We start from the raw sequence: 22,857 nt of genomic DNA, 5'->3' as shown, positions 1-22,857 counted from the left end.
GGTCTTTCGTGAAAGTGTTAACTGCGTCGTCGAGTCCTCCCTGTTGCATTCGGCACAGCGAAGTTCTGCCTTGCTTCTCGCTTTTCCGCCAATGGAAGCTTTTCCCAAGCAGCGCGGCAACTTATCAGCAAACTAGCTGCGAGAAATGAAATCGCGCGGTACAGTCAAGTCTCTTCCCCCCCGAGCAGAACTCTTATCTTGATGCAAAACATTTTCGACGTCCATATTTTCCGCGTTGTTCGGCCGGAAATCGATGCCACTCAAATTTTCCCGGTCTTATTTATGTCTCTCTCTCTCTCTCTCTCTCTCTCTCCCCCTCTCTCTCACTCTCTCTTTCTCTCTTTCTTTCTCTCTTTTCTTTTTCATCTTCTTACATCCGACTTTCGCTGTTATGTTTTAGTCGACGCGAAGCGTTAATCGACAAGATACAAAGCGGAAGAGGAAGAAGAAGATTGTATGAGAAGCAGGCGTTTAGTGCGAATGCCAATATCAAGGAAAGCGGCAGTCGTGGCAGACGAGTACACATGCGTATCTCGGCCTCACTTGTTTCCAATATTCACATCTTAACAGATTTTGTCTAGAAATTCGGTCGACACTGAATAAGTAACGTATGTAGATTGTAACTCGAGCACCGCTTGTGGCGCGAAATACGGTCGTGACGAGCAGCAAGTTCTGCAAAATTACAAACACGGAGACTCGATTAAATTCATTCTGCAAACGCGCGTTCTCACGATACGACTTGAAAAATAGGCTGTTTCAAGGCAAAGCTAGGACATGCGTCTTTCACGCACGTTTCTCATGCGAATCCTTCCTATCGATCAGCGAGCTGCAATCAATATTCTAAAGTCTGGCTCGAAATCGGCAGCGCTTTATTGTAGAATTTCTAAGGAAGTCGTGTCTTCTCGTGCACACAGCGACTGCAAAGTGTGGCTGGCAACTGCTACCTGCTCGCTCCGACGAGTTGTGTCGATCGACGATGATATCGATGATATCGATGATATCGAAGGATTAACCGGTGAATTAATCAGATTTCGGCGTTACGTTCCTGCGTCGTATGGGGTAACTTCATCGAAAGGAAATGTTATTTATTAACGTACGTACTCTCGTTGTGATCCGGCCCGTAACGTAGTTATCTCACGTCGAGGACAGTAACGGCGAAGATGCGGCAATAAACAACCAGCGAGATAAAGCGATAGGGATAAAAGAAACGGACGGAAGATAAATTTCGTGATAAAAGTACAGGCGAACTCGGCACGCCAAGTTTTAATGACGTTCTCGAGTAATATAAAATACTTTTATACTCATTATCAAGAAAGCAATATAGAAAACGTGAATTATCGAAGCGAAGGAACTTTCCTTGTCCTGGAAACTTTGATCGAGCGAACAAACCAACGAACGAACGAATGAACGCGCGCACGGGCGACAGATAAATTTTTGGAAGTGAGAATTGCATGTCGTGCCTTTTTTAAGTTTCACGTGAACGATCTGATTTCGGCTTTTCTGTTTGTCAAAAAATCGCTGGGAAATTGCTCGTGTTTAATGTATCGAAATCCCCAGTAACGCTGATTCATTGCGATATATATATATATATATATATATATATATATATATATAATAAAAAATAAATTATCAGAAACAATATATATTCCCTGCAGGGCTACGTCACATACAGTGTACGCATGTTAAACATTTTTTTACATATTATACTAAAAATACATTAAAAATATGTTTTCTTTATTACTAAATCATATTATTATCTAGACGTATTTATCGCACTATTGTTTTATATGTTTGTTTATATCGCTTAACCAAAATTTAATTCCGCGATGTAATAATAAATCGTTTTATCATTACGTTTCGCGAGAGTTCTCTTACAATACCTTCATTTGCACTTCCTCCTTGTCAGGGCCCAGAGATCAATCAAGCATTAACACTGACAAGCTCCTGTACTCCTCGAAAGTATACGGACGGTACGTCGGTTTTTTCGGTTTCCTATCTGCGACACTATGCTCGTTGACTGCTTTGTCTACTCCGGGGAAAACGGTATTATTCGTAGATCCCTGATGCGGAGGTACCACCGCGCAAGAAAGCACGATGCATGTCGTGAGTTCGGTGTGACCTTTCGACAAAGCGGCGATAGAAGCTGAGTTCGCTGCTATCGTCCCTCGAGGTGCCTGGAAGGGACGAGCGACCCTCGTCCAAGCTGAGCTCCTCGAGCTGGCTGTCGCTACAAATCGACAGGATGGAACTCTCGGGGGACTGAATATGCCGCGAGTACCTCAGGATGTCTAGGAACAGAGAAAAAGAGAAGAAGGAAAAAAGGAGCCGACGCAACCCTAACTTTTTTTGCCGGCGCGACAGTCCAAAATTAGGTTTAACGGAAATAACAGTGGCGTTGGACGACTGTCGCTCGCTATCGTGTGGAAACGACCGCACGCATACACGCACGCACTCACTCTTCAGGTACTACCTAATTGGTTTAACCAAGAGTTACCAGCAGTGAAATCGACGAGAGGAGTCTCGGCGCGCGTGTGGAAAGGAAACGTGACATGAAAAGTGACGGACAGTAACATGAAAAATGACGCTGTCGACTTTGCGAGGCAGCAGTGATTCTTCGTTGAGGAGAATGGCGCTTGAAATGTTTTCACGTCATAGTTCCATAAGGTGACTGGGTTTCTGAGAAGGAAGACGTGACACCGCTATATCTTTCGGCTTTGTCGTCTGGAAAACCGTCCCCCCTTCCTCCTTTTAAAAAAGAAAAGAGAAGAGAACCAAGTGGAATGAACTATGCAAATTGTAGAATATTTTAATAAATACAACGCAAAATTATTATTTCTGTAATCAGCTGAAAAATAATATTTTTCTCTCTCAAACTGATATATTTCATTTGAATCGAATTTGAATATGTATATAATTATTTAATTTTATCTCGTGTTTTTGTATAGAGAGTGAGTTTGAAAGTGATTATGGAGAGTTGTATATATTTTTCGCGCGTAAAATCACTTCACATTTGCGATTACACATGTCGCGTCTACACATCCCAAAAGGGACATAGAGCGGTTAGAGCAATTCCAGTGGAAGTTTTCAGATGCTTTACGGAGGGACCGCCACTTAATTCTACTTCATAAAAATGTAACTTTTCTCATCTTGCAACTTTGCCGCCATATAATATGTAGAAACTGTGACGGCTATGCTTGCATTGCAATGTGGTATCCCCTCGCGGTGAGCCTTTCGCGAAATAAAATTCTCCGCGTTACGACAATGTGTTTGAGCGAAACTCAAACGTACGATTTAATATTCCCAACCTTATCGTGTCGGCCGGCCTTCGTGGTAGTCGAGATTCATGCACACTACCAGTGAGGAACATTTCCGACAAATTCACGCGAGACCTGCGTCGAGGTGAATTGAAGAAAAAAGTTGCACCTTTCCAAAGTGGAGCTCGCATTTGCCTTTGTAGTCCGGTGTCAATAATTCTCAAGTGGAGAAAGCAATTTAAAAATTCGCTTTATGGGAGAAAAAGGCAAGCCATTTTTTCACATCGCGTATTACGAATGATAATCTTATCCTTTGTATTCATGAGAACGTTCGGAAATCGTTACATTTGTCGTCGTGATTTTCTTGCGCCAAATTAAGGGACGGAGGCATTCTAGACTGGCGCACGTGAGGCCTGAGAATTCCGCCGTTGACATCTCTCTGTCGCAAGTTAAAAACCTGACCATTTCAAAAAAAATGATGACGTCAAGCGTCTATCCGACGAGACTTGTCTGCCGGATTGGGTATCTCGCTGCCTTTTCTATTCCTTTCCCTCTCTCTTTCTCTCTCGCGACGCGAACACACCCCCGCTGTTTCTAATCACGAAACGTTCTCGGAGAAAAATCGCCCCGACCCGCTCTTTTTCGTGCAGTCCATCGATGATACGATAGAAGCAGACAGGGGTGGGTAAATCCCCCGACGTATGATTGAAAGAAGAGTTTCGTCTCGTTAGGTACTAACCGAATCTACAACGATAAAGCTCCGAATACGAGGAGGTCCTGGCGGGTCGTCTTATTTACTGGTGCAAGTACGTTGCTGAGCTTTTTGTTGGCTTTCATGGTCGTCGCACCGACGTCACCGCCCCCACTGCGCCGGCTGCATTTTGACGAAGAATTTCGCACCCTCGGGAAACGCCGTTCTGTCGTCGTCATCGTCGCCGTCGGACTCGACGTATAACGACAACGATGACGACAATTCGCGTCACTTCCTCTACACCACTCGCGACCGCCGTCGCCGTCACCGTCGTTGAGCCTTCTTATGCAAATCCACGGCTCGTCTCGCGCATGGCATTCCTGTCGTCGAGCGAATCTTCCTCCACTCGCAATTATCGAATTCCTGCCGTCGGTCCTCTTCGCGCACCTGCCCTCGCTCGCGCTACATACAGTCCTATCGGCTTCCATCACGTTGTCTGGAATATCGCCGACAGAACACGAGAACGCGGATCAGCAGATAATCTTTCGCGGTGGCGAGTTCGCGTCGTGAAATAAATAAACAATTCGCTGAAAATATTTCATGCTTGCTTGAGCTCTTAAACGATATTTTGCGTCTTTCGCTGTTTTAGAGTGCTTTACTGTGAATGCTTGCTTTTCGCACTTTAACATTCATTAATATTCAGCGTACGTTTTCTTTTTTTCTCTTTCTTTGCATACTTTTAAATATTGACTGTGTTTGTGTGACAACATACGCAATTTGTCCTATTATATTGATTTAACGCTTACTATTCTCAGTCACTCAATCTTACCCGAAGAACATAATAAAACTCACCCCATTTCATGTCCCGTTTTTCCTGCTGAAATCAATAACAGATTTCCTTGCTGTTCTTTCCTTATCCCCGTCTCCACCTTATTATGCCTAACTTTTCTCGTCGTTTTAATTATGCCCGCCAAGTTTTATATTACAGTAACGAGTCGTTTCTATCAGGCGGACATTACTGGTTTTATATTATTTAATTAGTATTGTCGTTAACGAGCGATCGATCGTTTTTGCTTTCTTACTCCTTTGCCTCGATGTTGCGTTCCCAAACTTTCGATCGACTTGTCGGTCACCATGTCAATAGCACTGTACACCGATCATTAATTAATTAGCATACGATGTCTGGCTATTCGTTCATTCATCAACGAGAGAGGAGAGAGATAGAAAGAGCAAAAGAGGAGAGACATTATCTTTTATTATTGGTGGCATTATATGGAGTGTGTATGTGTGTCGTGATAACATTTTTGTCACTTCTCCAATTGGTGGTTAATTAATTTGAAATGCATGGTCTCGTCGTAAGCACGTTATTCGAAAAATAGATATTTCTCAAAGCACTTGAATAATTAAATACGTCTTTAATTGAGCCGTTAATATTTATTCAACTTTTTTTTGTCCCTTTTTGACAGGCAGATATCGTTAAAATCGGGTTTAAATAAGATGTATTGCTCGCAACAAATTCTTCGACAAATTTGACTGCTCGGAAATTACACGTATAGTCGTTATCCCTATCGAGACACACTTTTCCAAGAAATCCTCCTCGATAATCTCCGAGTCCAAGGAGACTCCGACATCGCCGACGAAGAATTTAACTTGGTGCAGAAAAAGTTAAAAAACATACTAAAATGCATGTTAGGTGACGACATTAATCTTGATTAATCTATATTTCTCGTGCGGCAAACTTTACGCTCTTTCTCAACTCTATAAGTTGACTCTATAAGTTGACTTTATAAGTTGACTTAAAAAAAAGCGCATGCTTATAAATTGTACATAAGATATATTTCAATTTTGGACAAACTTTTTTATACAAGATGATCTTATCTTAGATGATCTGCGTATCTTACTTATGCAAAGATATATCGCAAAATATTATCTATTTAACTGTAGAAAATTATATGCCGTTATTGAAGAGAAATAATCGTAAACTTCTACGTATCTATATCATAAAACACATGCACAACACATACACAACGTACTCTTACTTGAAAATATATCAAATATTATAAATGACTAATTAATAAACATTAATGAGAAATCAAAAGAAAAATTTATTATTTGAGTTCATCAGATGGTAGCATCTCTTAAACAATACACTTAGCGTCATCTTTGTACGTAGTGCAGCAACAATTTGTAAGATAAAATCATTACCCTTTAACTTTAAAGATAAGTTACAATTTGATCAAAAATTGGAAATAATTGGAAATTAGAATGATCTCGTAAATCTCGTAAATCACGCATGTTCTATTAACCATTCGTCAAAAAATTTTCATTTATGAAAATCTGTAAACAATGAAAGTTATTTTAAGCTACAGTTAAAAAGAAAGGTTTCACATTTATCATCGGATACATCGTAGTTACCAACTGACAACAGATATCGGCAAACTAGAGAAATAGGCGATGAAAGATCGGCGATTTGGTTTTTGATTCTTTTTTCTTTCTTCTGTTAAAGTATTGATCGTCTTCTTGATATTTTTAAAGTTAAATAATCTTTAAATCAATAGTTTCTTTTAAATTCAATATTACCAACAATAACCTACCATCTTTAGGCTCCAGATGCTTTATTTTTCTAAGATTATGAAATATTTAAACCATGCTTTACATTTCGATTTCAAGGTTCGCAAAAAGACCATTGAAAATACTTATAAAAATTCATGTTAAAGTTTATTATGACGAACAAGAAATCTTACACATATAGCATTCACATCGCTTGAGGGTCTATAAATTTTATTTGCAAATTCGCTGATTCAGGTGTGGAATTTTTTCATTTATCGTTTAAAACTGAAAAACATGAAAATGTCTTCTATAAATTATATATATATATATATATAAGAAAGAGAGACAGAGATAGATAGATAGATAGACAGATAGAGAGAGAGAGGGGGAGGGAGGGAGGGAGAGGGAATAGAGAGCTTCCACGAAACTAATAAAAGTTGGGACTCAAACCAATAAGTGAAAGCTAGTCTTTTCATGTCGTCGTTAGATGACGCCAGACAGTCCGTTAGCCATCTCAACATAATAAGTTAAAGGGTTTTATTTTATTTTTAAATGGTACGACTTAGCGTCAAAGTCAAAAGATCTTTTAATTTCAAAAGTATTCTTTTAGGATACAACGAAAAAAAACATGAGAGAATATTATTGAAACTTCAGAGATCAAGTGTCAAAACTTACAAGCGGGAGAATGAATGAAGGTGAACGCTCGTAAATACTTTTAATCTTTAAAATGAATGCTATAGAAAAGCGTGAGATAGTTCGGGGACATGTTTTGTAAAATTCCTGGGTAAATTTTGAATAATGGAATTTCCCTGTATTTACCTTTAACCTTTATTTACCTTTATTTACAAGTAACGTCGATAATATGATGGCCTCAAAACGAAGATTAAGATCGATACAATATAAATGAACTCGATATTCGATGTTGTAGATATGAAAAATACATATCTCACATCAATCATCAGCCTTTTACTCAGTATTTTACAATTAAACCATATAGCCGTTCTCTTTCTCTTACATATGCGTAATTAAAAGTTAAAAATTCAAACTTGCCCTGATGACAACGATACGAATACACATTGCCGAACTATCTAACAACACGAGAGGAGATTACGTATTATCTGTGTCGACAGATAGGAAGAGATTGCCCAATCGCTAGCGTATGATAAACTACAAATGCACGCGTTTTTATTTCCAGTCCCGTCTCAACGTTTATTATATAACGTTATGTATTATATAACGTATAGAGCGTTTGCTAGTCGTTATTTGAATATAGTTGTTTAATAGCGTGCGCGGAGAAGAAGGGAGAGATCATTTTTGCCGTCGCGTCTCGCGTGCGAACGGAGGTACAGCTGCGTGCGAACCGTGCACTGGAGGGAGGAGATATATCAATCGTAGCAGGTACCAATTGTAAGCTAATGTATTATGTACTGTTGCATAAAGCGCCGCGCAACGTATGTGTATGCTAGATCATGTATGTTAAACGCGTTTCAAGGCGAGGCTTCTTCTTTCAACAGTACATCGCCTACTCTCAACAACGCCGGGGGAATGCTCGACCACGTTCGGCATGGGTGAATCTCATATTTATCGCATTAATCGATAAGCGCGCAGTGTCCGATGAAACGATATATATATTTTGCGAATATTAAACCGGAAGACATAAATCAAGATTTGGAACTTACTGTATATGCTATCGTTACTGTGTAATCTGGCGTATTACGTTGAAAATGAGGCGGAAAGATCTGTCTGTTTTGTGTATTCGTGCGATAAAAGAATGCTAGCAGAACAACCGCGAGAATCTTTGGAATGTATCTACGTCAATGTGAGATTTCGTGAATTTTGGTTATTTTTCTGATTGTTAGTGATATCGCGCAATCGGAACCTTATCTGTTAGATGGTAAATTAATATATTTGTTACGCGCGTACTTGCTCCTTCCTCTCTTCGAGACGAAAATATATAAAGGTATCCACTTGCGACGGTAGTTTTTCTGAAAATAATAACTTGATACGCTTGCTTGTTAAGCTGTCGAGTTACAACAGGTCGGTATCGAAGAAGAGAAGATATTTGTTCGTGATGTATATACTTTGATAATCTCGATAGCCTTTATTTGATTGCAATAAAAGGTGGAAAGTTTAAAATTTTCAATGGTCTCCGTACAATCTCCTCATCGTACAGCTTTAGCCGGTTTGACACATTCAAAAACTTCGATTGCTTTACGCGATTGATCCATCGTGCTGTTGAAGCATACTTCATTTATGATACGTATTGATAACCTTAATAGATGCATATCAAAATAACGTCTATAAAATAGCGTGCTAAAATTTGCCACTCTAGTTGGATATTGCGTTATCTGAAAGACAGGTAATTTTGAATTGCTTCGACGTCGGTTCACGAGTGCCTTCAATATATTTTATATACATTTTATATACATTTTACATTATATTTTATATAAATTTTATATTACGCACATAATGATATATATGTAATATAAAATTTATATAAAATATAATGTAAAATGTATATAAAATATATATATATATATATATATATATATATATGATTAAAAAATTTATAATTAGTATCAATTGGAAGCTTGACAATTTTCGATTGTGTTTGACTAGTCTTCAGTTTGACATTTTGGAGTGGCGGCTTGAAGCGTGTCCTCTTTGATTAGAACGGAGAGGAAATGACGACGTTTCGCAGATTAGAAGTTGTAAAATTATCGATAATATGCCGATAAAATTATATTAAGTCTGGCAAAACCCAATTGACAATAACGGTACTTAAAAAAGAGCGTATCAATGAGCAATTTCTTCGCAATTGTATCGCAACTACTTTTAGCTGATAATTGTTTTCGAGTTTTCGCACTTGTCAATCATAAATCATGATATAAGTGATTGATTAACTATTAAGAATGCAGACAATTATTACATTTTTATTCTCTACGATAAGTACTATTTTTTGCAATTTATATTTCACTCGATAATTTTTTTCCGTTATCATTATATCAACATAGCGACGTAATTTATTATTTTATTTACGCACTATTGTATAAATTATATAAATTTTATATAAATTTTAATATATGCCATTTTCTCTATTTCTTTTTTAATCTAATAAGAAAATGTTTATCTAATATTAAATTGCTCAATTTCCTTATTGAATTTATCATAAGTTTAAGGTTACACTATACACGGATGTATATATATATATATATATATCATTCGTATAAAGTTTGAAAATTAAAAAATATATATATATATGATACTGTCATATGTATAAAGTTTGAAAAAGTTTTGTGGAAAGAAAATATGTTACCTAGCATAAATTAAGGTAAACCTGTACTATAATTCAGCGTACCTACATGTTTTATCAAGATTCATTGTAATTCGTGTTTCATATCGACAATTTTTGTAAATAGATATTCTTGACACGTGCTACGTATTTTCTTATCATGTATCTTTCTTGACGTCAATAACTAAGATCTATTCGACAACATGAATCAAGAGCGTTCGTCACTCGACTGTTAAGTGATTACCTTCACATGCGGACGCAATTAAACGTAGATATTACGATTATTGAATTATGCGCGCGTGCAGCTGCGAAAAAATTTCCGTTTCATTTGATTTATAGCGAACATTAAGAAGACACGTAATTAAAAAAAGACATTCATAAGTTCTTTCTTTTACGATAATAAACCTGACCCTATGCAATGGCGTTTGCTACATGTAATTAAATACCGTTGATATTGCCCGGCTTATCGAAATTAACAAAGATATCGAAAAAATGTATTTTGATAAAAATATAGAAATTACGGAATATAAATTGACAAGTACATTCCAAATATAAAACAGAATATATTATTCGTGCTCGAGCGCGTTAAAAATTATACAATTTTAAGAACAAATTAAAATATATAAATCATGTTTTAAAAAATCGATCAAATATAGAAAAATGTATAAAATAAAGAAGTATAAAATACAAAATATAATATATGTAATATTTTACATATCTGATATATTAATATTTTTTAATTATATATATTTAATGTACCACTCGACGTTTCTCTTTTCAACTAATTTTAATTTTGCGATCTTTTACAGGCAACATTTCTGTATGTTGTACGGGAAAAATGGTGTATATTAATGTCGCCGTCTGCCTGTTAGTTCTTTTGCTTATGATCGGATTATCCGTGGGACTAAGTGTGAACACATTTAAAGGCCGAGATGCTCTCGACTCGGCACCGCTTATTGATGGGTAATTGAGAATCCAATTGTATAATTAGAGATATGCCGATAGAACTAGATAAATATGAGAATTACTTCGACACTTTATTTGCATTCTTTTTACTCATATTATTATTATTAATCATTAAATATTTGAAATATCATTCCTTGATAATCTCAATATATGTTAATACATTACACTTCTTTACATTACACTTTCTATTAAGAATGCAATCTTGTTTAATTTTCGATTTTTCTTCACGTTATAATTAAAACGAATAGGGAAAAGAGCAGAAAAAGATCCAATCGTTAATAATTTCTAAAAGTTAGAAACTAATTTATAGATGATCTCACATTATATTTTACCGGGCAGTACCTTTTGATTCAGTTTGCTACTGCACAAAGATAAAAATTACACTTGAGATTAATATCTACATAATATATCTTCTTACGTCTTCTATTATCTGTGATCGTTAGCCGGTATTGAATAATTGAGAGTTACATCATATCCAAAGATCAATGTTCCGTAATTTGAAATTATAGGACATTTACGTTTTGCTGATTCTTCCTGTCAAATTCAATTCAAAATCAATTCGAAAGTTATTCTCACTTCCTGTATGAATCATATTTCCTAGTATATTCTATACACGCAAATTAACAGCGAGGCATGGTTTCTGATCAATTTTGCTGTAGCGTCGCTACAATATAAAGATAATTCCCCCGCAATAATGCAAATCACAAGACAATTCGACGAAATCGACTTTATCTGCGCTTTCTTATCGCATTCGTGAGCATTGAACAGTTAAGTTTGTTCATGTTCAATCATTATATTTGTAGTCACAACGATTTACCTGAGAATCTCTATGAAAAGTTGAACAACAATTTATCAGCCTTTCACTTCGAAGACGACCTGAGCAACGACGATGTCTGGGGAAGAACCGCCTGTTCCGTATGTTTCACCGACCTGCCTCGTTTAATTGCAGGAAAAGTAGGTGGACAAGTAAGTGTCACGTGGCCCACGCTATGTAGATAGTCGGTTACACGAGATTAATTATCTTCCCAGAAACCCTTCATATTCCCCTTATATTTATTCTGTACAATTAATCAATTTTTACCGTCTCCAAACGATATATTTTCTCTATATTCCGAGAAGTTCCCTGATACCGTTTTCGTCCTCTCTCTATTTTCCTTCACTTGTTTGTTATCTACTTTATTTTTAGCAGTACTTCGCAAAAAAGTCATTATCTTCATTCCTCGTGCGAGTCCTTGAATCTCCTATATAAAACTACCTGAGCAGAAACAATCTCGCGTCGGCGATGATGACGATAATGATGATATTGCCTCCCATGATAACAAGCATCAAATGATCTTTCAGTTCTGGGTGGCGTATACCGGGTGTGAATCGCAATACAAGGATGCCGTGCAACGGACGTTACGGCAGATTGACGTGATTAAACGACTGATCAAGCGATATCCGGCCAATCTGCGATTAGTTACCGCCGCGGCGGACATCGAAACCACGTGGAAAAGCGGCAAAATTGCATCTATGATAGGCATCGAAGGTGGTCAATCCTTAGACTCGAGCCTTGCGGTTCTCAGGCTCTATTATGAGCTTGGAATACGCTATATTACCTTGACTCATACCTGCAACACACCTTGGTATGTTGCATCAGATACTGTCATTTGTATAGCAAGCGTAATAGTATTTATGCTCACTTATCACACAATTAGGTTTTATAAAGATGAATTAAATTTCTTAATCGCACTTTGTTCTCCATTTATATCTCTCCCAAAAGAGAGAAAAGAAAAAGAAGAAGAAAGAAGAGAAAGAAAAAGAGAGAGAGAGAGAGAGAGAGAGAGAGAGAGAGAGAGAGATATGTATATTGTGACATTAAAATTGCGCAAAAAAATTTTAACTGCGTCACAATCATAAACTTAATTCATTTTTACCTTTCTCGCACGACAAAATACAAGCACCAAACATGTTTTGCCTCGTATCGTAATATATTTATAATAAATTTTATCTTCGCTTTCTCACAGGGCCGATGCATCATCTGTAAATGATGGATCTGTGTACAATCTGACGGAATTCGGACAAGTATGTGAAAATAATCATGACCATTTTTATTGTTTTTAAATGCGCGAGACGCGGCGCATTTTGTTTCGTATTCTTGTACGATGGAAAACCCCAAGTCGGAGTATTTGACATGACTCGATGATTTATATCAGATTGTTGTGATAACGAATTATTGATACCGAATGTGACATAACCGAAAAATATGGTAACATGATGGGATCGAGAAAATATATCGAAAATCCAAATAAGCGAGGACGTCAATGAATCAATTAAATCAAAATAGCTAAAAATATGCGCTCGCCTCTCATGTCATTTGAATAATGAGTTCGAAAATAACTTTTAAAGGCATGATCTTTTTTTATCAATTTTATCGATTGCACAGTATGTCACATTGAATAATTTGATAAGTTATTTTGTGAAAACTAAAATAATGATCTTTGATTGACTCATAATGACGATGAACGTTGTAAATATTTTAAACTGTAGAAAATTGTTCACGAAATGAATCGAATCGGAATGATAGTCGACTTGGCGCACGTGTCGCACAATGTTATGAGGGATGTGCTCGCGGTAACGAGGGCTCCTATCATATTTTCGCATTCGTCCGCCTTTAGTGTTTGCAACAACTACAGGAACGTTCCTGATGACGTCCTGCATTCGGTCGTAAGTATAACAATTTTTCTAAAGGGAAGATTTCGTCGATTTGATGAATATTTTTACAAAAATTCCTTTCAGAAAGAGAACAAGGGTATCATTATGGTAAATTTCTATAGCGGTTTCGTAAACTGCAATTCTTCAAGAAACGCTACATTGGAGGACGTCGTAGGTATTGTATTTTTCATCATGCGCATATTAAAAATAATTGGAAAAAGAAAAATGTCGTTTATGCAACGATGTAATATATACAAGTAACAATTACTTTTTACTTATTTGTGCAAAAACGTAATGTAATTCCATATTTTTCCAATGAGTTGTACGTCTGCAATTTTTATTATTTCAATCAATCGGTGTCGGTCAAACATTGTGATATTTATCTTCTATGAAATATCAGTCTCATTCTGATTAGGTATCGGAATTTTTAGATCATATAAATTATATACGAAATCTTATCGGAGTGGACCACGTTGGTATTGGTGCAGATTACGACGGTATAAATTCGTAAGTAATTACGTCGACTTTAATAATGTGTAATAATATATTGTGAACGAACCAAAAAAAAAGCACAGATAAAAGAATATTTATTTGAAATTTCGACTAGGGTGCCGGAAGGCTTGGAAGATGTATCGAAATACCCCGATCTATTCGATCGTTTGTATGAAAACAAAGAAGAAGAACCAACGTGGACCAAAGAGGATTTGGAGAAACTGGCTGGTAGAAACTTTATACGAGTTTTCCAGGCTGTAGAAACGGCAAGTATAAAAATTATTAGAAATAAATAACACGCTCAAAACAAGCGGTGAAGATGACATCATTTTTTAATCTATTAATATTTTATTATTAAAAAAGGTGCGGGATTCTTTATTGTCCGAACCACCTCGAGAAGACATTATCACTGGAAATGAATTATATATCGCGCAAAAGAGAGCAGGACTTAAACCAGGCGAATGCCAAACTGCAGATGAGTGAGTATTAGTTTATATTTAAAAAAATATTTATCCCGAGAAAGCGTCAATTTAATTTGTGATCACGGACAAAAATTGATTAAAGATATTCTGCTTGTACTATTTCAGATGGAAAAATATAAATCCAATATTAAAAACTGAATAGGAGAGTACAAAAGATGCGAATACGAGTGTTTTGTCGATGACTCAAATAATGTTTCCACATAAAATTGAACGACATCCTCTGCAAAAATACTAATATTATTACTAATATTAGAATTACTGCGATTAAATCCTTTTCTTCTCTAAAATAAATATTTTGAAATATTTTCAAAAAAAAATATTCTAAAATAATGTTGCCATATAGAAGAGTGAAAATAACTTGGTTCTTCGATATATATATTGCGCTATTCGCGTGGCAATTTTCGCGAATGAATTAAAATATGTTTATAATATCAAGATAAAATAAGAAGAATATAATAAAGATGCAACTTACAGAATGGAAAATATATCTAATATAATATTTCATGCGTGCTATATAAATTAGATGTACTTGTTATCTACTCTTAAAGATATCTGTCTTAAGGTATTATCTTCACATCAAATAATTTGTCAGCAATGATTTATCTGATTTAACTGCTCATCGTGTGAAGTGAACAAGATATAATAACCGAACTGGGATTTCCCAGATAATTAATAAAGCATTTTATTACGTCACGCGTTCCAATTTTTATAAAATAATCAACTCTTAATTTATCAAGCAGATGTAATCAAGTTACCATTGTAATTTTTCAAAATAATATTGATAAATAATAAAGGACTTTACTTTTTGTTACGTTATACGTCACTATTTTTATAAAATGATTGATTTGTAATTTATCAAATTTGTGTAATCAAGTTGACATTTTAATTTTTTACCCAATAATCGATATGTCAGATTGAAGGAAAGATAATAATAATTACTAATTATAACAATAAATGAATAATTTATCGGTTGAATAAGAAATAGAATATATTTTATTATTATATCTTTTTATTTTTATGAAATACTATATACATATCTATCTAGGTATGTCTATCTGTATGTTACCAATAATCACTACTCTTGGTAAGTTTTTGTGAAAAATAATTTAAATCTTATAAATATTTTACTTTTTATCATCACACACGTACACACACACACACACACACACACGCGCGCGCGCACGCCCACGCACACACATATAATCATTATACATAGAAGAAGACAAAAGTCTTTGGTATATTTTCTTATAAAGAAATTCATTTCATAAATACGTGCCGTCATATTATTTATCTTCTACAAAAATCTCACAAAGATAAACAAATTATCTTGGCGTTGAGATGCTACTATGTCTTTTAATCAATCGACGCTAAAAATCATGATTTTCATAATTATCACTATTTATATATATAAAATGGCGAATACTTTTATATGTAAAATGACACGTTAAATCGATTGTTGAAAAGTATCAACATAAAATATAAAATATCTTGGAAAGTCACTCTTCGATGATCTTATTGTAATATTTTTATATACACAATGATCAGAATAAAAAATAAATTTATGTTGAATAATCCATATAATTCCATTAAAAAAAAATCAAAGTTGATGTAGAAATAACTTTTAAAAAAATATTTCAATGACATAATAATATTACCATCTAATGTCCCCCTTAAAATCCTACAATTTTTATTTAGATTTTTTTCATAAAATGCATAAGAAAAGAAATTTTCAAGTGAAAACAATAAAATGGCCTATCCCGTATTAATATCGCATCTATGAAAAGAGATATTAAAAGCGATATTAAGAGAGATTAAATAAGTAATCGAGAGAGAATAAGTATAAATAAAATATTAGTTAATCTAATCGTCAAAAATTGATATATTATCCTAATCCTACAGTAGCCGATTCAACGTTTGTCAGCGACTCTCGATATAATCTTCTCTCTCGACAGAGTTGGACCATTCTATGAAATCCGTAGGTATATGCATCAGTTTGATCTCCGACATTAATTTTTTCCTGGAAATATCACACACTTTATTAAATGTTAAGACTAAATCAAACTAAAAAAAACTCGTAAATCTATCGTGCAAGATCGCCTTTAAAGAGAAAGTGTTATAATCCACAAACTTTATAAGAGTTGCACTCAACACACATCATACTACAGTATGATATTAAAGAAATTATAATACTAATACACAAACGCGAGATAATAATTCACAAGCTAATATTTGCAGAACTAGCACTTGAAAGTGATAACAATCGACTATCTAGACACTAACCATTGATTCTTCCTGATAATCGGTATTACTATCGGGGTGGGGAATCCATTGAACGAAGTAGATATTGATATACTGTAAGCACCCATATCCTTCCAGACTAACCAATCGCCTATGCGAAGTTCCGGCATCAATACATCCTTAAGAATAATATCGTACGAGTCGCAAGTTGGTCCCCACAGAGTCGAGTTGAATTTTTCATGAGTGGTCGGCTGCGGCGATAGAAATCGGCGATAATTTTTACATTGATGAGAGATACTGAAGGGTGCATACGATATCCGTAAGAAAAGCGTGGATTACCTCGAAGAGAAAATGCGGATATCTAGCTTTCAAGCCCATCATCTCCTCTATGAACGAATTATATACTCCGCAGTTCACATAATACATTCTCATCATTTTGCCGCTTCTACGAACGACCTTTTTAGAGTGTAAAAACGAAGCTAGAGTAAACGCCGAAGTGACGTAGTACTGCCCCGGCTCGCTGATAATCCGTATGCTGGGATCAAGATCTTGGATCGCGTCGTTCACGATATTGGCGACCTGAGGGAAAGATCATGATGATTAATCGAGGCCGTTCTCGAACGGCAACGGTGAGAAACGCGCATGTCTTTCGCCTGCAAGATATACGTGAGAAAATGCATATTTTTTCTGTATATACTTTGTCAATATCCGTTCCACTCGCGCCTGGAAAACCACCGCCGATGTCGATCAATTGAACGTCTTTGCAGCCTATCGCACGAGCGATCGCGATCAGCCGTTTGCATATCCCGATGCCTCTGCTGAACGCGTTCAGTTCGCCGCATGGACTGCCGACGTGAAAACTGAAGCCGTGCAATGTCAGACCGAGGTCCTTCGTCAGCTGTATCAATCGCACGGCTTCCTCGTCCGGTTCGCAGCCGAATTTCGATCCGAGGGGAACCGGCGAATTCTTCGAGTCACATCGTATGCGTATCACGATTCTGTTGCGAGATCATTGCAGGAGATTATGCGGCTAACGTCATACAGAAGGGTGTAAAGTACAAGAAGATAGGAAACGGAACGCATAGGGCGCAGCTGCTAATATGTGAAACAGGTAAAAATCAATTACGAGTCGGTAAAAAAGATCACGCATTTGGCACGTGATTCGGCACACTCACTTGGCCTCAGGATAAAGGTCTTTGATCTTCAACAGCTCTAATTCGCCATCCACCGTCATTTGGCTGACGTTCTTCTTTTTAGCAAATTTGATGTGAGATGGGCATTTGGTTGGATTCGCGAATATGATACGATCACCCTGCACGCCGTACTGCATCACTTGTCTGATCTCTTGCTGTTACGACATATTATTTACACGTTAAAAGCTTTCTTTCTCAGTTCTTATTAAGTAAAGGAGAAAATTATGCAACTTGCAAAATAGTAGAAAATTCACCACTCGAGCGATATGATATTTTACGATTAAAAGGATGCGTTGCTCGAAAAATTCGATTCAAGAAGACATTAACAATTACGATCCGAGTTTTCATAGCTTGCGACCCGAACTTTCCTTTTCACCACATTCGATCTCAAAATAAAAGTAAGATTGCAATAAAAAGCGCAATAATTTACCTCAGATGCACAATCAAAGCCAATGTTCAAAGTGGCCAGCACCTTGATAACCGTCGGATCAGGATTACACTTGACCGCTGAAATTTTGGAAAAACGTCGATTTATACGACAGCCTACTCGAGCTTCGAGATTGTTTGGAAAAAATGCTCGAAGATGCGGAAGCGCAATATGCATAACGAACATACCGTAGTGTGGAACAACTTTCGGCATCTTAGTGATCCATTCGCGATGTTTCTTAATAATATCACCGACGTCCACAATATAGAAAGAATCTTCTTGGTTCTCCATAGCGATTATAGTTCTGATGATGTCCATGTTGTCCACCGCATCGTCAAAGACTTTGAGTTCGTTGAAGTTTTGGAGAGACATGTCGTTTGATCGCCTGGTATATGAAACGAACGCAACGAACTCTGCGCGTGAAATGTATGATTGGACGGAAAAGTAAAAACACTTAAGTACTTATGAACGGTCCGAGATATTGTGATAAGTATTGTGTCCCACACTAAGTACAATCACAGTCAATACCCCGTCTGTTCAGCGATAAGATCCCTGGAAGTTAATGCAAGCTTCTATTGGTAGACAGTATCGTTACACAAAGATTATACGAGGGATTCCGCGCGACCACTCATCGTCGAATAAACAATGCTAACGCGGAAAGCGTTTTATGCGCAGATGAAGAGGTGTAGAGAATGAGGGGCCCAGGTGGCAAGATCTCCTTCCACCTGTAGAAGGAGGCGCAAGCGTGTGGAAGGAGAACACAGAGAACATTTACCTTTAGCTATACGCTCGGGGAAACCCCAGCTTTTTTCGCGAAGTCCCTTCCACTCTCCTTCCACTCTTTAATATTTACTAACTTTTTTGTAATTTTTATCTTATTTTCTTCTTCCTATCTATAGCTGTTTACTTTCTAATGATCGCAGGAATCATTAAGACATAAGCAAAAAGAGGGAAAAGCAAATAAATAAAACTAAGCTAAACTTTACAATGTAGAAGGCAATTCCGATTAACTTGACCTTAACATATGTTATCAAAGTCATTATCTTTAATAACATTTAAAAGATTTTAGCTATCGTTTATTATTTATTAGAAAGTTATTAACAAAAGAAATTTAAAGAATTAGAATTTTCTGATAATGTATACGAACGTAATAAATAAATAGACAAAAAATCATTACATCCATCACAACGCTTTCGTATACGAGTAACAATTCTTTTGCATAGTAATCTAACATCGCATGCACAAGACAGTGATCTACTATATAACTATCAAAAACAGATATGTGAAATATATTGTATTTGTAAGAGGCATTGCGTCTGTAAAAAATATCATATGCATATAAAAAATGATGGTGTGCATAAGTTATGTTAATAAAAAATCACTTGTATTGCACTATACATCCATACAGAGGTTCTTAATGGCCATATTTAATATTAATTGATTGTATATCAACGGAGCCATATATATTATTACTTATTATGTTAATGTTTCCTGTATTATTTTTAGTATACTAGGTTTGTATGAGGGAAACCAATTAAGGAAAACATATCGACAATAATACTTCATGGGTGACATGTAACTGTTATAACTTGGGCTGGAGCGACTTTCAATAAACCGTAATGTTTATTTATTTTTTTTTTACATTAAACGGAAGACGCTACGAGGAAAAGTGATACAAGTTTTTTATGTAACTTTTTCCGTAGAATTGTTTGGTGTAATCAGTTTTGTTCTGCAGCCAACACTTAATAATTTATTTATAGCAATTTATTGCAAAATTAATTTTTCCGGATACTTTTTATATTCAATATGGTTTTTCATGCTTCGGTCCTATTTGCAATTGTTGATTTTTTTGCTAATCTTACTGGTCTAGTCATGGGCTTTAATAGATAAGTTTCCAAAACCACGTGAATCTCGCTTCGATAAGCTTCTATTTGGCTAAATGGATAAGCTAAATATATGGTAGTGGCTCCGCGCGTCAAGTGAGATAGTTACAACATGCGAGTCGACGTTATACGAATATATAATACGCATATAGTGACTTCATGCAATGAGTGTTGGAGGCTCCGTTTTTCCAAGATTTGGTATATTTAGTTGTGAATCGGATCGTATTCACTTGTATCGACCGCGGATCGCGATTTGAAAAAAATACTGAAGACTGGGATTATTTACGCAAACCGATATTCATAATCAGATCTTATGTTTAAAATTGTCTTAAGTTTCTCTTCAAATACTGTATGGATTATTTCATTAACTACAGTATATTTGAAGATGAATTTGAAGCAGTTGTAATATAAAATAAATTTTTTAAGAATTCAATTTGCACTACATATAGATTTAAATATGACCTAATTATTGGCGCATTTATAAGCGCCAATATATATTATAATTTGACCATTCAGAACCTGACATATTCGCAATTAAAAATGACATTTTTTACATATTCCTGGAAAGTAAAGTCTTATTTTTAGCTTCTATTTTTAATTTTTTCTAAACTGCATTTAGGATTTTTATGGAAAATTATTATGATATTAAGAACTGATAGATATGTACAAAAATTACAGAATTATTGACTATTTTCTTTGAAAATATATAACAATGTAAAATTCACAAGTTATAGTAATATTCGAAATACATATACAGGGTACGTCAGCAAAATCCGGACAAAATAATGCATTTAACAAAAGTTTATTGGTCAAACGTACAAAATTACATAAATACCTTTTTTCGTGTCATTTGTGAAACCGTTATAGACAAAAATACTCAATGTAACTACCGTCTGCCGCAATTATTGCCTCGATCCTGGACCTGAAGCAATTGCACGCTTTCTACAACATCGGTTCGTCCATACTGAAGATTGTTGCTTCAATAGCGGCCCGGAGAGATGCTACATTAGGATGTCTCAACTTATTAATGACCCTTTCAATCATGCTCCACACGTAATAGTCCAACGTATTTAAATCTGGACTATTCGAGAATCAAAACTCTTTGCTCCAAAACATATCGATATTGTCCGACAGCCAATTTTGGACCAAATGACTCGTGTGAGCTGGTACGTCGTCCTGTTGGAAGATGTACGGCCTCCCGGAGGCCACAGTGTCCATCCATGGTTTGACTACTGTTGTCGGAACGCGTACATATACTACCTTTGTTACGGTTTCTCCCTTATTAAAAAAACCCGGTGGCATGACGTCATCCTCGCTAGAGACAACGCTTAGGACGTGAACACTGACTGGAAACTTCGTCCTAGCTACAACGGGAACATCTTCGGGGTCATAGGCGAGCCAACGGTCGTTCCTGCGATTCACTTTTGCATCGACAGTAAACATTTTCTCGTCAGAAAAAATCTGACGCGTCCCGCAGTTTCGTTTTTTAACGAACACACAAGAAAGTTGCAGCGAGCAACTCTCTTCATTCTAACAGCCTCAGACAGTATCTGTTATATCTTTATGACTTATGTAACGTAGGTCCTTTTCAGTTATTTGGCGCATCACTCGGTAGCCTCACTCACACCCAAAATTGTAGCTAAATTTCTGAGAGACTGCCCTGGATCTTCTGCGATCAGCTCTTGGGCCCTTTGGACAACTTCCAAAGTCCTTGCCGACCTCTCCCTTGAATGGCTCTTCCTTGACAGGTACCTTGTTCGGACTTCTCCGAAATCTTATATTTAGTGGAAACTTCATAAATTGTCGATCTCGGATATTTGAAGAACTCAGTTATTTCGACCGACGTACGTCCAGCACAAAAACTTTCAATAATCGTCACTTTTCGGTTATATTCCATGCTCGATCTTGACTGCTCAGCCATTTTGAAGTTATATTCGTTCAAAACATTGTTTTAGCTTACTCGGACACAAATACCAACTTACTGAAGTAAAATATGGCGGGAAAATAAAATTGAAATTTACCCGAATTTAGCTGACGCATTTTATACATATACGAGGGTGGATCAAATATAAAGGAGCCTTTTACAAAAAAACCATATATTTTTCAAAATAAATTCTAATTTACATTTTTCTTATTTTTCCACGTAGTACCCCATTTTATCTATACACTTCCTCCAACGGTTTGGTAATTTTTTAATCTTGGTATCATAAAAAGTTCGTAGACGTGTATCAAACCAAATGCACACGAACTGCCGCACCTCCTCGTTCGTTGTGAAGCGCTGTCCACCAAGGGCTTCTTTGCGTGGCCCAAACATATGGAAGTCGCATGGTGACAGGTCTGGGCTGTAGGGTGGATGTTTTAGGACAGCTCAGTGCATATTGGCCAATTTTTGTTGTGTTACTGCCGCACGGCTTTCTTCTCTGCATTCAGCAACTTTGGAACCAAACGAGCCGATACTTTTCGAAATCCCAACTCATTGAGAATTATTGATTGCACACTTCCATAGCTGATCTGAAGTTCCTGAGAGATTTCAAAAACAGTTAAGTGCCGATCGCCTTCGATGAGTTCTCGAACAGCTTCGGTGTTCTGCGCTATGATGCTGGTGGGCAATGTTTTCAACACGCTCCCGTCCTTTCTTAAATTCGTTACACCACTGCTTCACCCGAGCCCATGAAAGGGTTCTTTCCTCGAACTG

General features: G+C 36.3%; 2 protein-coding genes across 3 annotated transcripts; one reads left to right on the top strand and one right to left on the bottom strand.

The window, feature by feature from the left end:
- Positions 1 to 7,718: 7,718 nt before the first annotated feature.
- On the top strand, positions 7,719 to 15,050 carry LOC106749385 (dipeptidase 1-like). 2 transcript variants are annotated; one of them, XM_014628771.1, is made up of 12 exons: positions 7,719 to 7,902; positions 7,988 to 8,063; positions 10,597 to 10,750; positions 11,557 to 11,719; positions 12,095 to 12,378; positions 12,760 to 12,817; positions 13,283 to 13,459; positions 13,532 to 13,622; positions 13,879 to 13,954; positions 14,055 to 14,205; positions 14,303 to 14,418; positions 14,527 to 15,050. In XM_014628771.1, the coding sequence occupies exons 2-12, from the start codon at positions 8,060 to 8,062 to the stop codon at positions 14,561 to 14,563; spliced, it is 1,311 nt and encodes a 436-aa protein (XP_014484257.1). In that variant the 5' UTR covers positions 7,719 to 7,902; positions 7,988 to 8,059; the 3' UTR covers positions 14,564 to 15,050. The 2 variants fall into 2 exon arrangements, with proteins under 2 accessions (XP_014484257.1, XP_014484258.1); XM_014628772.1 differs by lacking the exon at positions 7,988 to 8,063 and having other exon boundaries at positions 7,719 to 7,893.
- Positions 15,051 to 16,001: 951 nt separating this feature from the next.
- On the bottom strand, positions 16,002 to 22,212 carry LOC106749386 (ornithine decarboxylase 2-like). Its single transcript, XM_014628773.1, has 7 exons — positions 18,468 to 22,212; positions 18,283 to 18,359; positions 17,835 to 18,007; positions 17,357 to 17,657; positions 16,999 to 17,238; positions 16,702 to 16,910; positions 16,002 to 16,438 (listed from the first exon to the last, which is right to left on the bottom strand). Exons 1-7 carry the CDS (start codon positions 18,649 to 18,651, stop codon positions 16,339 to 16,341), a joined length of 1,284 nt encoding a protein of 427 aa, XP_014484259.1. The 5' UTR covers positions 18,652 to 22,212; the 3' UTR covers positions 16,002 to 16,338.
- Between the last annotated feature and the right edge of the window lie 645 nt (positions 22,213 to 22,857).

This window comes from Dinoponera quadriceps, unplaced genomic scaffold (genome assembly GCF_001313825.1).
Source record: "Dinoponera quadriceps isolate SergipeBrazil2010 unplaced genomic scaffold, ASM131382v1 scaffold3706, whole genome shotgun sequence".
Taxonomy (NCBI): domain Eukaryota; kingdom Metazoa; phylum Arthropoda; class Insecta; order Hymenoptera; family Formicidae; genus Dinoponera; species Dinoponera quadriceps.
This window is presented reverse-complemented; position numbering and strand designations above follow the sequence as displayed.